The 18454-nt window shown below is 42.0% G+C and overlaps 1 protein-coding gene across 2 annotated transcripts in view; it reads right to left on the bottom strand.

Annotated features, from left to right (window-relative positions):
- Window positions 1–18454, bottom strand: part of syt14a (synaptotagmin XIVa) — a 33866-nt gene that overhangs the window by 12016 nt on the left and 3396 nt on the right. For both annotated transcript variants that reach the window (XM_086127107.1, XM_086127106.1), the window contains exons 3-6: window positions 14127–14279; window positions 8505–8735; window positions 835–1106; window positions 289–738 (exon numbers count right to left, since the gene is read on the bottom strand). In XM_086127107.1, the coding sequence (XP_085983233.1) occupies window positions 289–738; window positions 835–1106; window positions 8505–8735; window positions 14127–14279 (1106 nt within the window). The remainder of the gene's footprint in view (window positions 1–288; window positions 739–834; window positions 1107–8504; window positions 8736–14126; window positions 14280–18454) is intronic.

Raw genomic sequence — 18454 nt, 5'->3', positions numbered from 1 at the left:
ATTTAAAAAGTCATGAACGTTAAACACAATTTTGGTGAGTTAAAGAGAAGCTAAGACGAGAGGAGGCAGACCGAGATGCTCCCGGGATCAATAAAATCCGCAAATAATAATTGTAAGCCTCATTGTTGTCGAAACCGCAGGGTTGATATTCTGAATTTGACTGTATTTTCCGTGGGACAAAAACAAATGTTTTTGAAAATAATGACAAGGTCAACCAGGATCCCTGAAACAACTGTGAAAACAAACTTAAGAGACGGACAAACAACCATTGCTTTTGAACCTACTTACTGGGTATGTGCAGCAAGGGTCCAGAATGACCGGCACGGATATTTTTCCCTGAAGGTTGAGCTTGGTGAGATAAAACACATTTTCCCCGAGCACCTTCTCCTTCTTCATCCGCCGCATACTGTAAAGTCGAAATCTGATGGCGTAGTTGCCGATCAACTCGGACTCCATATGGCAAAAGTGAAAGGTCTCTGTGAAGAGGGGGCATGGGCCTCTTTGGATACCCGTCTTTGCCCTCTGCTTCTTTGTAGGCAGCAGCACCAGGTGAACCTGCCAGGAAATGTTGCCCGTGTGTTTTAGAATGGGGAGGTCCGTTATTGCCATGATGGTCACCGCCAGCTGCTGCTCCTCTGGATCGTAGTCAAACACGACATCAAGAGTACCGTATTTTGCAACCTGATCTGATTCGTAGCCTTTGGGGAGCTGTACGGCTGAACCGCGGACTGACATCTCCTAGAGGGACAGCGATATGGTCTGTTTACATGATTCGTGACTGCATCACCTCATTTGATTTTCTTGCATATGTCTCCGTGGAAGCTCGTTATTTACCTCTGGACTGAGGACAGCGGTACTGTCGCTGGGCACATCCTCCTCATAGCCCTTGTTGAGATAACCCTCTGTCTCTTGGCCCTCACTTCCCTCACTGGTGCATTTGCGAAAGGAAAAGTGGGGGCTACCACTGGTCAGTGAGAGATCACACTTGGCATCACCCAGGTCCGACAGCGTGTAAGACATCCTTGGGGATCCATCTTCATCCTGATATGGCGGCGGCTGGAGTTCATCCAGCGGCGGTGTCCGCCTCATTCTCTGGATGCAGTTGGCTGTTAAAAATACGGAAGACAGACAGACCAACATTACATAAGTGCTGACGATTGATTGCATACAGAATTGTCAATACAGGAGCTATGATATGGCTACGGATAAATCACAGTGTGAAGACTGGAGTGTTTACACCAAACAATGGCACAGTTTGGTGCTTCGGTAATGTTGGATCTATGATGAGTGTCGATAATGACATGCCCTCACGGATTGTCTTGTTTCTTTATTTGTTTTATTTATTTATTTTTTTTTTTTTAGGGCGGCAATGTATGCTGTATTTAATGCAGAGTAATTCACTTGTGATAGCACAATTGGGAAAAAAATCTGCATGCTCACCAGGGGGCATATTCTCAAACTCAGGGTTCTCAAACCCGCGGTCCGCGGAATAAATGCAGGACGCTAGTTTGAGGCCCCCGCTTAATGCTAACGCGGCTGGCGCGGGTTTGATATGTATGCTGTATGTGTTCGCACTACCTCCGTGCTAAATAGTGAGGTCTGTCTCATTCGAAGGCCGACAGCTTCGGAGCACCCGGACAAAAGCGGCAACGCGAACCTGCCCACGGTGCCCAGCACCATCTTGAATACAGGTGTAAACTACAGATGTTAAACAACGTGGCGCTGCTGCCTTCGCGAGTGCTGCAGAAGCAAAAGCATTGAAGACATTTTTTTTCTGTTTTTAATAAATGCATGTTTTGAGGTGATAACCCGATGCGGCCCAGCCTCACCTAGACCTGAGCTCCAGCGGCCCCCGGGTAAATTGGGTTTGAGACCCCTGTTCTAACTGATGTGCGACATATTTTCCAAGTGTATATCAGTCACGCCTCTTAAGTTGGGCGCACGTTCAGGACGTCAGAAGTCTCAACATACCGTGAGCAAGATGGGGGAATGTAAAAATGACTTTAACGTGAATGGGAGAATCTGGCCCATAGTGTTCACACAAAAAATAAAATCACACTTCTTTGGTAAGTTGAACTGGCTAACAAAGGTTGTTTGACGACATACACTGTGGGCTCTATATTCGTAGAAAGCGCAACTGATGCAGATGCAGCACAATCAGATTTTCATACAAGCGCAAAACCCGTGGTCTGCGCCAAGTTGGGTGACAATATGGTGGTAGAAAGTGGGTCTCAAGTTACGACTGCTCCGACCACATCTAAACACTGGGCCAGCTGGTCAAATGTTGATTTTGGTGAATTTGATTGGCTTGTGTGGTAGATGTCAGATGTATTTCATGGATAAATATGTGAGCGGTAGCCATTGCACCTTCTGAATGATTGTAGAAATCGACCCATTGAACACATTATGAGGCATCAAATCATTCTCTCTACGGCTGAAGCTCATTAGGGTCACGTGCTGGAGCTTGTCCAAGCTGACTTTGGGTGAGATGTGAGGGTACAGTTTGAACCGGTAGCCAGCCAATCACTGGACACATAAGAGGATTGACAAACAACCGTTACAAACCTACGGAGGAGTCTTCAATTAACCCCACCATGGATGTTTTGGGAATGTGGGAGGAGACCGGAGTTACCCAGAGAAAACCCACTTAGGCACGAAGAGAACATGCAAACTCCACACAGGAAAGGCGAGGCCTGAGGGGTGCACACAAACAATGGCGGCCCGGTGGTCGAGTGGTTAGCGCATTGACCTCACAGTAGAGAGGTACCGGGTTTGATTCCTTCCTGTGTGGAGTTTGCATGTTCTCCCTGTGCCTGCGTGGGTTTTCTCTGGGGACTCCGGTTTCCTTCCACATTCCAAAAACATGCACGGCAGGCTGATTAAACACTTAAAATTGTCCCTAGGAGTGTGTGTGAGCGCGGGTGGTTATTCGTCTCTGCGTGCCCTGCGATTGGCTGGCAACCGGTTCAGGGTGTCCCCCGCCTACTGCCCGAAGACGGCTGGGATAGGCTCCGGCACCCCCGTGACCATTGAGGGGATAAGCGGATCAGAAAATGGATGGATGGTACCAACAATTTTGTCCACGTGTAAACCTGCCACAGATTTCATGCCTCCATTTTCTTGTGATTAAATTAAAAACGAAGGCAATGACAAACGACACACTGAGCGTCTGTGTTACACTTATGAAAAATCTCGAAAAGCTCTGCCAGCTACATTCTGAAGCTTTTTTCCATGATTGTCCAAATTGAACTCGCATAACTTGACACAAATACTCCAATAGGGTCACTTGCTGAAAAGAGAGAAAATAAAACATGGTTCTGAAAACACCTCCACCCCCAATAAATAAATAAAACATCCTTTTTTCTTTCAGAACTTTTCGAAAAAGACCGCCAACTCCAACTTTTCATTTCTAGCTTTCTCCAAAATTCTTGGAACTTTCAATCTCATGTCAGACAGTGAGACTTCACCTCAAAGTGGCACATATCAGCGGCACGATGGAGGTAAAGGAGTTTTAACTAAGTGTCATGGAGCGCTTGATAAAAGAAGCAAAACCCATTTTTAATGTTTTCTTCCCCCTACTGAGCCGGGGGCGGTTGAGTTGATGGAAGCTGCTGTGTCAAGGCGTCACTTTCTCCTGCACCCTGCTAATTGGAATGGTGACAATTCCACTTCTCTTCTCAGCCCGCCTTCCTTCACAGAGATTCTTGGGATGGGCTTGTTTTGCCTGCTTGTGAATCTTGGCTGGAAAGCTCAAGCACAAAATAGCACCTCATTTTTTGTTTCAAGTTCATACCCCTTCTGACAGGGGAAGGAGCCAGCAGTTCCGTTTGGGTCTGCCAGGACTGAGTCTCTTCCTTCCTCATGATCAAGGCAATAAAAGTCTGATCACTCTGGATTGACACTCACCGGTGGCACATGAGAAGGACCCACGTTGTCTTATTGGGCCGTGCACGGTCGGATCATCGTGAGTGCTGCCCAAAGCACCAGGAGATCATGATTTTGTTGCCTGATTTGATATATTTGTTGTTTATTAATTTGGGAGACTTTTTGACAATAGCCTTCCCCGTCCGTGGTTGTGTCAAATTTAAAAGATGATTGTTGCCACTACACAGGGTCCTACATTAAATTCAATAAAATGTATGAATTAGGTGGCCCGGTGGATGAGTGGTTAGCACGTCGGCTTCACAGTGCAGAGGTACCGGGTTCGATTCCAGCTCCGGCCTCCCTGTGTGGAGTTTGCATGTTCTCCCCGTGCCTGCGTGGGTTTTCTCCGGGTACTCCGGTTTCCTCCCACATTCCAAAAACATGCACGGCAGGCTGATTGAACACTCAAAATGGTCCCTCAGTGTGAGTGTAAGCGCAGGTGGTTGTTCGTCTCCGTGTGCCCTGCGATTGGCTGGCAACTGGTTCAGGATGTCCCCCGCCTACTGCCCGAAGACAGCTGGCACACAGAGACGAACAACCATCCGCGCTCACACTAACACCTAGGGACAATTAGCCTGCCATGTATGTTTTTGGAATGCGGGAGGAAACCGGAGTACCCGGAGAGAAACCCACGCAGCCACGGGGAGAACATGCAAAATCCAAACAGAATGGCTGGCGTCCGGAATCGAACCCTGCACCTCTGCACTTTGAGATTGACACGCTAACCACTCGACCTCCGGGCCGCCTAGATCAATAATTATTTTTGATAATTGATGAATTGTTCCGATTTTTTTTTTAATTGTCGAAATGCTCGGAATTTCAGCTTATCAACAGTAAATATTGTCTTATTTCAGTCGTCCTCCGTGAAACTGATTATTTTTGTGTTGAATCAATATCAAACATTTGCTCTGCTTTGAAAACAATGAGCAACCTTTTTTGCCCTAGACCATTGTGGATTCCCGACATTGGCAGTTTGAAATAATCATCCATCCATCCATCCATCCATTTTAGTAAATCACAAAAATCTTAGCAAATCTTTCACAACACATCAACAATAGAAGAGCAATTGGTAATTGGTAGAGCAAGGATCTTAGCAAACCCCGCTCCGTTTGTACCACATGCTCAAGATTTTATGAGTAACCAACTGAGGTTTGACAGAAGCATCGCATCCCTTTTAATGGACAACTAATCAGTAATTACTTGTCCTTTAGGAAAGAATCACAGATTAGAATCTCTGCTGACAACACAAGGAATCACGGGTAATGTCTTTGGAAATTGGAGATCAGACGGCACGCATCTCTAAGAAAAGTGAAAGTACTTTGTGGAGAAAAAGTGTGCTTGTATTGTCATGTACGTATCTGTGATATTTTAAGGGAGTGTGAAATCACGAAAAATGTGTTGAGGCCTCAATACCATTCAAATTGTATAGAAAATATTTCAATAAAATACACATTAGTCATCCGTATTTCATCATCTTGTACCAAAAACACATTTTGCTCTGCAAGCATTAGGCACAATGCAGTTTTCTCAGTTTGATTTATAATTTGTGATCCTTTGTTACTGATGGAACCAAGGCATGGTATAAAGTATTCATCAATCAGCAGCATATTTTAACAATGCTTTAAATAGATTGGCCTAGACACTCAGTCTGAAAACGGTCTTCCTTATATAACAGGAAGATAGTTCAGACATGATGTGGTGATTTAGAAAGCAGGAAGCTTCAACTTTCGGGGGTTATGACAAAACAATGACATCGAAAGCATATAGCATTTTTACAGCCAAATTATTTCCAAACTAATTATCGTTCCAGAATATATATATATATTTTTACTGTATTCCAAATATATACACACACAGACAAAATTGTTGGTACCCCTGTTATGAAAGATAAAGCCACAGCGGTCACAGAAAAAAGAATTGGACAAAAATAGTAACATTTATGAAAATTAACCAAGAAAAATCTGACATTGCTTTTGAATTTTGATTCAACAGAATTGTTTTAAAAAGCAAACTCATGAAGCTGTTGAGGTTTCGGACCAACCCGAAACAGAATCGGATCCCCCCCCCCACCCCCAAACGCAGATCAGAATAAGATCATATCCCAAAATGTTTTTTTTTTTAAATGATAAAACAATGTTGCAAGAGCTACAAGGTACAACATAAAACACCGGTAACAAAGAACTAGAAATAACAATAATGAGACTAGCCAAAAGGGCTTGGAAAAGGCATGGGAAATAACGTAACATAACTTGTCATAAAAGGACAAAGACAAGCCAATTAGGAGAAAAGCAAAACACTATCACTAATATAAAATTGATACAATATTGGAAAAACAAGGAAACACTAAGCAAGACTATAAGCGAGTAGCGAGAACGTGGAATATCTATATAATAAGCACTTGTACGAGAGTCGTGAGCAAGGTGAAAATTATCCGACAACAAGTGTAGGCTTGGCAGTGCTTTTAAACCGAAGAGAGCTGATGTGTCAGATGGCAAACAGGCGTGAAACTGGAGGGGAAACCCTCCAATGCCACCTGCCGGAGACAAACACAAACACAGCAGAACCATGACAGAAGCAGGCCCAGACAAAAAAATACCCATTCATCCATCCATCCATTTTCTAATTCGCTCACCCTCACAAGGGTCGCTGGCATGCTGGAGCATATGCCAGCTGTCTTCAGGCAGCAGGCGGGGTACACCCTAGACTGGTTGCCAGCCAATTGCAGGCCACAAATAGATGAACAATCATTCACGCTCACAATCACACCTCAGGATCATTTTGAGTGTTCCATTGACCTTCCATGCCTGTTTCTGGAGTGTGGGAGGAAACTGGAGTACCCGGAGAAAACCCACGCAGCCATGGGGAGAACATGCAAACTCTACCCAAGAAAGCCGGAGCCAGAATCGAACCCAGCGACTCCGCACTGTGAAGCCGGCGTGCTAAGCAGTTGAACACCATGCAACCTGACAAAAAGGTGAATTATGGAAATGATTTTAAATCATTTGACCACAGGGGCATGTTCAACAAAGGTGTGTGCTACAATCAGCATCACAGGTATCTTCAAATGAGGAATCAATTAGTCGGCCTATTTAAAGGCTCATAAGTAGTCAATGTTCTGTTTGGTGACATGGCGTGTCCCACACTAAATAAGAGTTGTCTGAGGATATTAGAAAGAAAATTAGCAAAGTCATTGAATGTAAAGTCTGTCAGGCCTTGTTCAGCCAAAATCCAATTTTTATTTATATTTATTCATTTATAATCAAAATCCTAAGGAGCATCTGTGGAAGGAGCTGAAACATGCTGGAGAAAGCACCTTTCAAACGTTGACAACTGGAGCAGTTTGTTCATGAAGAGTGCACCAAAAATAACTGCTGAGAGGGCAGACGTCTTATTAAAAGTCACAAAATTACCTTGATTGCAGTGACTTGCCTCAAAATGTTAAACAACAAAAACATGATGTTCAAGGTACTGTCATTTTTGTCCTGTTTCATGAGTTTATTTTTTTAAATAATTCTGTACTATGGAGAGAGAAGAAAAATGAACTGAACCAAAATCCGTGACCGCATATCCAAGATGTGAACTAAACCATGTATTCTCCTTTTTACAAAAGAGCAATGTGTCATCCAGTGAAAATAATCAAAGAAAATGATGTCCGTTCAACCTGTGAGAAATGAATGTTTCTTTGATAAATTAACATTCATTTTGTCAGTTGCCGAAATGATTATATCAGGACGTAGGTTTTGTCTACGATGGGAAAATATTGGTTTTGTTTTGATGTCAACTGTACCAATAAGAAAGTTATCTTAATCTCTTAATCGAGAACAAACAACAATCTTTCACCGAGTGCTGATTAACTCATTCAGTACCAGTAAATTCTGGACCAAGTCTGAAAAGACGTTTAAAAACGTCTTTGGGAGTGAATGAGTTAAGGATGAACACTCTCTCTGAAAGTTGTCATCTGACCCTTCTGATGTAGCAAGCAATATAACTACAATGTTCCAGAGGTCGTGGCCTTGAATCGGGCCCGGGCCTTCCTGTGTGGAGTTTGCATGTTCTCCTTGTGCCTGCGTAGGTTTTCTCCGGGTACTCTGGTTTCTTCCTACATTCCAAAAACATGCATGGCACATTGATTGAACACTCTTTAATTGTCCATGGGTGTGATTGTGAGCGCAAAAGGTTGTCTATGTAAACCGAGTCAGGTTCCCCGAATAGATGAATGAAAACAACACACCGATCTAAATAGGCTAGAACCGTTTCTCCCGTGAAAAAGACCATGCTGAGTTTGAAATGTGAATAAGAAAATAAAAAAAAAAGAAAAACTAAAGAAAGGAGAATAATGCATACAGTTGACTGTTTCATAACCCTCCCGTGGAGAGTGTGCTGAACGGGAGCTCCACTTTGATCACCTCTTGAAATCAAGTGTGTGTGTATATATGGGTGTACATTGTGGTTTAACTTTGTTTAAGAAGTTTAATGTGGTAAATTTGGAACGGAAGAAATATATCAGTATAAATGAAGTGTTCAATGATGTATAGGGCAAAGTGACCTCGTCATCCAGATTGGATTTAAAATAAACTTACCTACATCGGCTGAGGCGTCACTGCTGTAGCCGTCATAATTTGCCATCAGGGGACTGTACTTCTGTCGGTTCTCCCACCTGAACCGTCCCGCATGTTTGACATTAGCAGACACTTTGGCTCCACCTCTGAGACCTTGGGCACGACTGACCGCTTCTTGATACTGACCCAACGATTCATCCTCACTGTCTGATGATGATGCTGCGTTTTGGTCACCATCATCGTAAACCTTATCTGTTGTGAGAAGAAATAGGAGAAACAGATAAATTGTTATGCAAACAAATACAAGTGTGAGTCCCCCTAATTATTATTTGACGTGGCTGTTGCGACCTTCATTTTGTTTTGATACCCTGTAATTCAGTCTGGGATGCTCTCGTGCAATTGTACACAAGGAAACACAACAACAACAAACATGTTAAATGAATATCTTTTGGAGTGTCAATCCAAACGGCGCCTTATTCTTTGTGAAGAATTTGGATCCTTAACATAGCTTTTATAATGGATCTCATTAGATTAGTGACATCGTGGACATCATAGTGCAACAGCGGAAATAAGGTGGCCTGTCTCTGCACACAATGCACAACCATAGCTAATTCAAGCACTGGAAATGCCAGAAAGAAAAACAAACAAACATACCACTGTGTATGAAGTAATAGACAATTAATGGGGAGTCCAATGATCATGTTGTCTGCCAATGTCAAAAAAGATACAACCGATTTGGGAAATCCTGATCCTTCACTCCGCAAGGGTGCCCGGGCTCTGCCTTAGCGATAGGGGAAGAAGCTTAGTCATCCAGGAGGGACTCAGAGTTGAGCCGCTTTTCCTCCACATCGAGAGGAGCCAGGTGAGGTGGCTCGGGCATCTGGTTAGGATTCCTCCCGGATAACTCCCCGGTGAGGTGTTCCGGGCACGTCCCACTGGGTATGACCCAGGACACGCTGGAGAGACTACGTCTCCCAGCTGGCCTGAGAACGCCTTGGGATTCTCCTGGAATAGCTGGACAAAGTGGCTGGGGAGAGGGAAGTCTGAGTTTCCCTGCTGAAGCTGCTGCCCTCATGAGCCGGACCCGGATAAAAGGAAGAAAATTAATGGTTACGGGATGGCTATAGTTTAAGGGTAATATATAACTGGAAGACAAGGTACTCAAAGACGAGTCAACTCAACTTTATGTTTGAAAAGCTTCTGTATTTTTGTTTGTGGGGTGAAAATTTTGAACAGACTGAATATTGACCTACAACAATGTCCGAGTATACACCACTTCAATATTTTGAGAAGTACAGTGAATAGGAAAAGCTTGACAATGAGTTGGACAAATACTGGCTATATTATTATTATTATTATTATTGTCATTATGTACTATAGAAGCTGACCAAATTATCTTGTTTATTATCAACTAGTGTAGGAATTCTAATATAAATCTTTATCATTAAAATGTTAACGACATCATAGCTGTCCTGTGAAAAACATGTATGTCCATTTTTGTTATTTTTAAAATCTTTACGTTGAGTTGATGTACGAAATGCGGACACCCCACAACATAAACAAAACAAAATGTGTTTTCACAGGACAGCGGCAATATTATCGCTAAATTTAATATCTTAACAACCTATTTTGTTAAGATATTAGCAGGCTACCTGGGCAGCCTGCTACCAAAACAACATCTGCTAGCTCGACCTTCCCCTGATGAAAGTACGCACGGAAGCTAGTCCCCCACCATCACCCCCTCCCTCATACATTCCCTTGTTTCACCGTCTTCATTGTTTTATGTCTTGTGACCTGTAGTAACTGTCATATGCTTGTGCAGGAGTTTTTTGCCTCACTCAAATTATCCTCAAATGAGGGTAGTTCGAGCGTGGGGTTTTTTTTCCTCCCCCTCTCCCTCCCTTGTGGTTTCTTTCTGACTTTCGGGTTGAGTGAACGCTGGCGCGTTTTGGCTGCCGCTGCTCAACCCGTATTGTTTTGTGTTTTTTGTTATTGTAAAGTGTCCTTGGGTGTCTCGAAAGGCGCTTATAAATAAAATGTATTATTATTATATTATTATTATTACTATTTTTGATTTGATTTGTGGATATGGAATTGTACTGCCTTTAATAATGTAAAACTTGACACAATATTATATTGTAAAATATGGGAACAATACATTAAAATAATAAAGAACTTCTGATTCATTGATGATGGAATTGAGGTGAAAGGGATACAAACAGAAAAGTTTGTACTTCTTCCTCCTCCTTTTTGAATATGTTGTCAATGTATAAGCAGGTACATTATTACCAATTGTGTTGACCGCTGTTTTCACCTTATTTTTGTTGCATCTATTTGACCTATTGTTTTGGTTGTATGTTAGTGTGAATTGTCTTTTTGTTCTTTTTCTCACAAGTGTACTTGTGAGAAACAGTTCTTATATTTTATAAATGTGTCCAATAAACACAAAGAAATGAAAAACAGAATCACATTTAATAGAATTGAAGAGGAAAAGTACTCATTGAAGGACATATGAAGAAGTCTTAATTATGGATGGAACAATGTATGGTATTTGACTGGTGGATATTTATGCAACATAAACACTCAATCGAAACTTAGCATGCATACCGCGTTGTGAAAACGAGTACAGTACTGTAAAATGTAAATGTTGTTTCATGTTTTTTCCAGCAAGAGGCAGCAGAGCTCTAAAATGACTCCAGTGGAATATAGACGCTTAACCCAAGACTGAAAAAATTGATCAAAATTCAGTGTTTACTTTTATTAAAATACATAAATATAGACATTCTATATATATATATATGCTGCATATACAGTACACACACATATGGTGAACTTCCAAGCGTACATTCATGTATTTTATGAAAGAAAATGTTGACAGATTTCAGACCTTGACTTGAGAAATTAATATTAAAGGCCATATTATAATCGTCATATTTGTATGAAGATCAACGCATCGAATCATCATCTACCCGAGTCTACACCTCTAAAATGTGCCTTCACTTCTCTTCACTCATGTCATTGAAGACTGGAGGGAAAAGGCCAGCATTATTGAAACCGTTTGATGTTGCAGACACTGCTCCAGATGCACTGTATGACAGTGAGAAGGATGATGTCAAGCCTTTGATGGGTCAGCTGGATCACTTGGGATTACAACTTGGAGTAAGACAGATTTATAACATTTTACCTCATGTTACACAAGCAAATTTAATGAATTTAATTTAATGAGGAAATTTAATGCCGATCGCGGCAGGTTGGTTGATCGAAAAGGTAATAATTAGCATCCATCCATTCATCCACATCTATCCGATACTGCTATGAAAAAAAAAACTTAAAGCAATTGATATGGCTGTCGAAGAAGGTAATAGAGCTGCTGCGCGTGAAATAGGCATAAATGAGTCAATGGTGAGACGCTGGAAACAACAGCGTGAAAAACTCACTGAATGCAGAAAGACTACTCAAGCTTTCTTGGTCAGAACTTGAAAAAGATCTACAAGAGATGGTAAGCTTACCAAGAGAAGAGGGTCAAGTTGTTTCCACTGCAGAGATCAGGCTGAAAGCCAAAGCAATTGCTCCCAGAGAGATTGAAGATTTTGGAGGCAGACCAACGTAGTGTTTCAGATTTATGAGACAAAAGCTTGTTAGTCAGGTCCCGCACAACTCTGTGTCAGCAGTTACCTCTCGACTACCAAGTAAAAGTCGCAAACCTCTTCAAGTATGCTGAAATGATGATAGCCAGCATTCCACGGGAACAGACGTCATCATAAATATGGACGAAGTACCTTTGAGATTTGACCTCTTTCTCACCTGAACGGTAAACAAGAAAGGGGAATCCTCCATCCCGGTGAAAACAATTGGCCATGAAAGAATACATTTCACTCGTGTGCTGAGCTGCACGGCAAGCCTCCACCTCCGGTGATATTTAAATGGTAACGATGCCAAAGAAAAAAAAAGGCAATGAAAGAAATTGCAGTGCAAGTCAACAAAGGTGGATGATAGAAAGCCAAATGAAGGCTTCTACGGCAAGAGACGGGGAATTTTTTTCACGCGCGCACAAAGAAAGCAATACTCGATATGTACAGCATGTGGTCCCACTCAACAAAATCTATGACAGAAGCCATCAAGAGAAACTCAATTCTTGTCGTGATTCCTGGGGGCACAACAAAGTAATTGCAGTCACTCAACATCAGTGTGAACTGTGCATTCCAAGTGGCACTTCTGTGAGAGGAATGGGTGGCTCGTGGTGAGAAATCCTTACAGAACAACTAAGAACAACTTAAATTGAAGTTTCCCAGTGGATCCATACACTGGAGAGCCGTCTAAAATAATGATCGAGTTTCACAGTGACAGTGAGGACAAGACATCAATCCATCCATCCATTTTCCGATCCGCTTATCCTCACAAGGGGGATGCTGGAGCCTATCCCAGCTGTCTTCGGGCAGTAGGCGGGGGACACCCTGAACTGGTTGCCAGCCAATCGTAAGGCGCACAGAGACAAACAACCATCTGCGCTAACACTCACACCGAGGGACCATTTTGAGTGTTCAATCAGCCTGCCGTGCATGTTTTTGGAATGTGGGAGGAAACCGGAGAACCCGGAGAAAATCCACGCAGGCACAGGGAGTACATGCAAACTCAACACAGGAAGGCCAGAGCGGGATCGAACCCTGCACCGCTGCACTGTGAGGTCGACGCGCTAACGACTCGATCACCTGAGGACAAGACAATGATATACAATACATCTATGTCACAGGTGTCAAAGTCAAGGCGCAGGGGCCAGATCTGGCCCGCCACATCATTTTATGTGGCCCATGAAAGCAATTCAAGCATGCCAACTTCCATGATGCTTACTAAAGTCTGAACCAAAATTTCAAATTGTCATATATAATGTCATAATTACAATGTTTGAACAATCCATTATTCTTGACTTCTGATGTCAAAACTAAGTTATTCATCTATTCGTTGTTCGCTGTGTAATATGTGGAGGCGGTTAAGCATTGATGTGGTTTCACAAAATTCAGATTCAGATTCAGGAAACTTTCGGAGTCAGAAAAAGGTCAAAAGGTCAAATTCAGTCATAACGGCCCTCCAAGGGAAACCGTAACTACAATGTGGCAAAAATGAGTTTGACACCCCTGATCTATGTGTAACAAAGGAATTTTAGAATTTTATTCTGACACGAAAGAGGACTTTGGTGGGCTTTGTGCGGAGGAAGACAAAGATAGCGATCAATGACTTTTCTGGGGGGCAACTGTTGGCTCGCCGTGTTCCGCATCGTGTGGGAAGAAAGCCTGTTCACGATCTTTTAAGGTCCAGTAATTACATTTTTTTTAATTAATCTCATGTGACATGGGATCTTCCTTTCTATAGTAAATAGCAACTGTTATAATGTGGATACTCACGGTTACTAAAATGAAGTGGCTAATATATGTACATATACATATTTTTAATGGGTAAACGTAGCTGATGCGGTTTTAAATCAGATGGGCTCTGTAGTCCAAAATTCTGGTATTTATAAATGCTACAAATTAAGTACTACACACGGACAATATGCTGTACAAGCTGAGTGGGAGCTGTGTGATTTGAAAGTAATTACAGAAAAGTGTTCTCAGCAATACACAATACACAATAGAAGGTGTCGTTCACCTTGCAATCCTGTGTTTTTCTTGAAGTCATCAAGGCACTGAAGGCTCCCTGCATTCTCAAGTGTCAACTTGTTGTTGAAGTACCAGAAGAGAAGAGTCATGAGGATAATGAAGAGCCCGATGGCTGTCAGAAATCCAAGCACCTCCGGAGAGACTGCGAAACACAGCAAGACATTGATTTCATTTGTGCAATAAAATTGGACATCCGCAGGACGTAATCACGCATGTAATAATGTCAAATGACGATATCCCGATTCTTTGTAGCGGATATTCATATAGAGTGGACCCCCGCAATTTGAGGGTGACAGGGACTGGGCAAATGCAATGGAAAAAATAAAATATATAAAATCTACAATTATATTATATATACAAGAATATTTGAACTTAGCATGATATTATTATATATTACTTAAAAATGCATGTGTGTATATATATATATATACAGTATATATACATATATTTTTTTTTTTCTTCTATATGATACATAAATGTTTCACCTATAAGCCTTTTACATGAAAAAACAGGGTTGCCCCCCCAAAATACAGTTTCAAAACACAATTGGAAAAAAATAATGGGGAAAAAAAATGTGAAAAGGTCAATCCGCGGGTGCTCACCTGCAAGTAAGCCGCAGTCCACTGTATTGTATTTTTTTAAAACAATTATCCCTTTATTTTTCATCCCCTTGAGGTACCCAGCTGCCTTTGGGCAAGACAAGGGTTACAACCTGGTCACAAGTCAAGATCACTCTGACATATAATTGATTCCATCGAACAAGCATTCACACTTAAGAGAAAACGTGACAAGATTTCCCAGAAATGACAGCCTGTCAAAATACGGAAGCTGGTTGGAATGGCCTCTTCAGCCCAAATACAACACACCAAGAATTTTGAAAATCAGACAATGGGTTCCAAAGAAAATGCTGTTTTTGTGGGATATTGCCAAAGATAACCGGCTCAAAAGTCAACCTCAAATTAAAGTAAAACAGTATAACTAGATTTCTTCGTGACATTCTCCTTGACCCTTTCGTCTTCTACTCGGGGACCACCTTCTCTGACTGGCTGACAAATTTCAGTTAAAAATATCCACCAACTTCTCATCCAGGCCAAAATTCTGAGACTTTCAATGGGTCAATGACTCACTGATCAATGGCAATAAGTGGAAAAAGATGATGAAAATGCAGTGGTGGGCACATCAGTCTCTCAGTCATTGTGCTCAGGCCGGCCTACATGCGTGGGCCCAGTTTGTCGGTCGTCGGCGACAGTCGATCGGCGTTGAAATTGGGCTTAATACGCTCCACGCAAGTGCAGACACAAAGTGTGAAATAAAAGCCATATGGGATCATGTCTGTAGGACCAAAAGGTACACAATACTGGAGTGTCTGCTTATGCAGCACCTGCATGTGACGTAGTAACAGTAATTAGATTCCAGACACTGGTTAGCTGTCACTGATGACTCGGACAGACTGACACAATCCTTCAAAAATGTCCAAGGCAAACATCAGCATGGTGAGCGATCGCCCTTCTGGTGAACACTTTTTTCTGGGGATTCACATTTACGTAAAACTCCCGCAACGCCTCATGGTCCGAGGAGTGAATGACGTGGACGCTGCATAGACACATATCTGTCTATCTGTGTGTAGATAGACAGATATGCGTCTGTGCATAGACACATGCGGTAGAGGTCCCTCTTAGCCAATGGGATGCCAGGAAGATGCTCAGTAATAGCCAATGGCAGAGCAGCTATAAGTATGATGCGTTCAGGAAACAGACCATACAGATTTTTTACCTTTCGTATCTTGAAATTTCTTTCGTAACAAGAGGCAATAATTTCCTGTTGAGGTGTTTCGTAATTTGAAAATTTCGTATGAAGAGACATTCGTAAGTAGAGCTACCACTGTACTAGTTAATGCATTTTTCTTTGCTTTAAAAAAAAAACTTCTGATTTCTTAGTGTTCTTCGTTTGATGTTAAATCCAAATGTTTGCAGTCTTCAGCAAAAACAAATAAAGTTGCCTCACTGTTCCAATAGTTTGGAGAATAATTCATTTTTTTTCCTGAAAGAGGCTCATTGTCGTGATAATGAATTGTCAGAAGGAACTTTAAACTTAAAGAGATCAAATATTGATAATTTCCTGGTGAGTTTCAAACATTGCACACAACTAAACACGGTAATCCCGCAGGAGGCTAAAGGCAAACTAAATGAACTGAATCCAGGCTCAGATCGTTTGTACTCGTGTTTCTTTGTTACATATTTCTATTGTGCTTCCTCCATTATTTCTTGTCTGCTTAGAGACCGTTGCCATGTTGAACATCAAAATGAGGAAAAAAAACAAAAACATTTCACAATCACAGACACCCACATTCTCTCCAGGCAGGCCTAAGCACTCTCACCAGCACTGCTGTACACACTCCCACGCATGTTCAGAGGGGACGCTTAAGCACGATGCCAGTGCACTGATTAAACAGACCCAAAACCATCAAAACTAAACTATAAAAACAAAGCAATGCAGTTTAATAGAACAAAAAAGAAAGTACATCCTGGAATCAATACAACTTGAATGCTTCAAACATGGCGTATAGTCTGTTGCCATCTTCTATGTCACAACTACAGCAAAAAACTTCAATTATTATTTTTTCAATGTGTCATTCATTCAGGTGGCTGGGGCTTTTGCTAAAACGATTGCTATCTTGGTTCAACAGCTATAAAAAAAAGTCCATACACCTAGCAGCTACGCCAGGTAGAATACGCCCGTGACAGGGGGGAAACTGCCTACTTAAGACATGACAAACTTATCGTCCACCCCCGCACCAGTACTCCAACACAACAGGCTCGAGTTCAACACCATCAAGCAGCATACTGAGAATTGTTCACCACCCGACGATAAAAACTCTGACCCTACTGAAGCAGGAAATTAACATACCAAAAAACATGGACTTCGAACCCTTTGATGACTTCCAACCCTACTGACCACAAGACATTTGACCCTGAGAACAACTTGGACCCGACAATAACTTTTTCAAGACCGACCGACCGCGAGGGAGCCAGCGACGACCGACCGTGAGGGAGCCAGTGATGACCGCGAGGAAGCCAGCGACGACTGCAGGGAAGCCAGCGACCGCGAGGAAGCCGGGAGACAACCAGCCAGCGACCACCGCGAGGGAGCCAGCGACCACCGCGAGGGAGCCAGCGACGACCGCAAGGGAGCCAGAGACGACCGAGAGGAAACCAGCGACGACTGCAGGGGAGCCAGCGACCGCGAGGGACCCAGGAGACGTCCAGCCAGCAACCGCGAGGGAGCCAGTGATGACGGCGAGAGAGCGAGCGACGACAGCGAGGGAACCAACGACGACCGCGAGGGAGCCAGCGACGACCGCGTGGGAGCGGGAAATTCACATCCCAAAAACATGGACTTCCAACCCTTTGAAGATATTGACTATAAGCCATTCGATCCCGAGAACAATTTGGACCCAGACAATAACTTCTTCAAGAACAAACAAAGGGTAACAAACTCTGACTATTACCTGGATGAACAATTCAACACTAATATAAAATTGGAAAATGCACTTTCAGTAATACACTTAAACAGTAGAAGTCTCTATAAAAACTTCACAAAAATCGAAGAATACCTGACTAAATTCAATAAATTTAAAATAATTGCCATATCAGAAACTTGGCTTGATGAAGATAAAACAACTGAAATGGAAATAGAAGGTTATGAAATGTTTGCAACTAATAGGGAAAACAAAAAAGGAGGGGGGGTTGCAATATATGTAGACAAAGCACTTAAATGCAGTAAAATCGAAAGATTGACAAACACAATAGAAAACCTAATAATATAATATATATAATATATAATATATATATATATATATACACACTGTACACACTGTATATATATGCTAGTTCTTTTGTTTGTGCAAATAAAGTGGTTTTATGACTTTTTCCAAGGCAAAAAATTGGATTGAATGAAGTTATGTTTTCTCTCATGTCTTACGGCACGGATACAATCAATGACATCAGCTATATATCACTCAAATTATGTCGATTCCCAAAAAAGCTAAATATCAGCCGATTTTGATCAAGACAATAACATTGGTCTACAAAAAATAAAAAATAAAATCATGCAAACAACGTACCGCAGAGACGTCAACCTGAAATCATGTCATTGACTCAGACTTGACATATGCATGAAAAAGTGGGGGGAAAATGGATGATGATGGAAAGCCCCCTTTTAATGTGAAATGATTTAAAAACATTCAATGTGTATACCGGTAATTGTGTAATTTTTGGAGTAAAATATATTTGAGTTGAATAATTCACATTAGCAGCA

The sequence above is a fragment of the Hippocampus guttulatus genome, chromosome 13 (assembly GCF_054856545.1).
Source record: "Hippocampus guttulatus isolate MCC_2025c chromosome 13, RoL_Hgut_1.0, whole genome shotgun sequence".
Taxonomy (NCBI): Eukaryota; Metazoa; Chordata; class Actinopteri; order Syngnathiformes; family Syngnathidae; genus Hippocampus; species Hippocampus guttulatus.
This window is presented reverse-complemented; position numbering and strand designations above follow the sequence as displayed.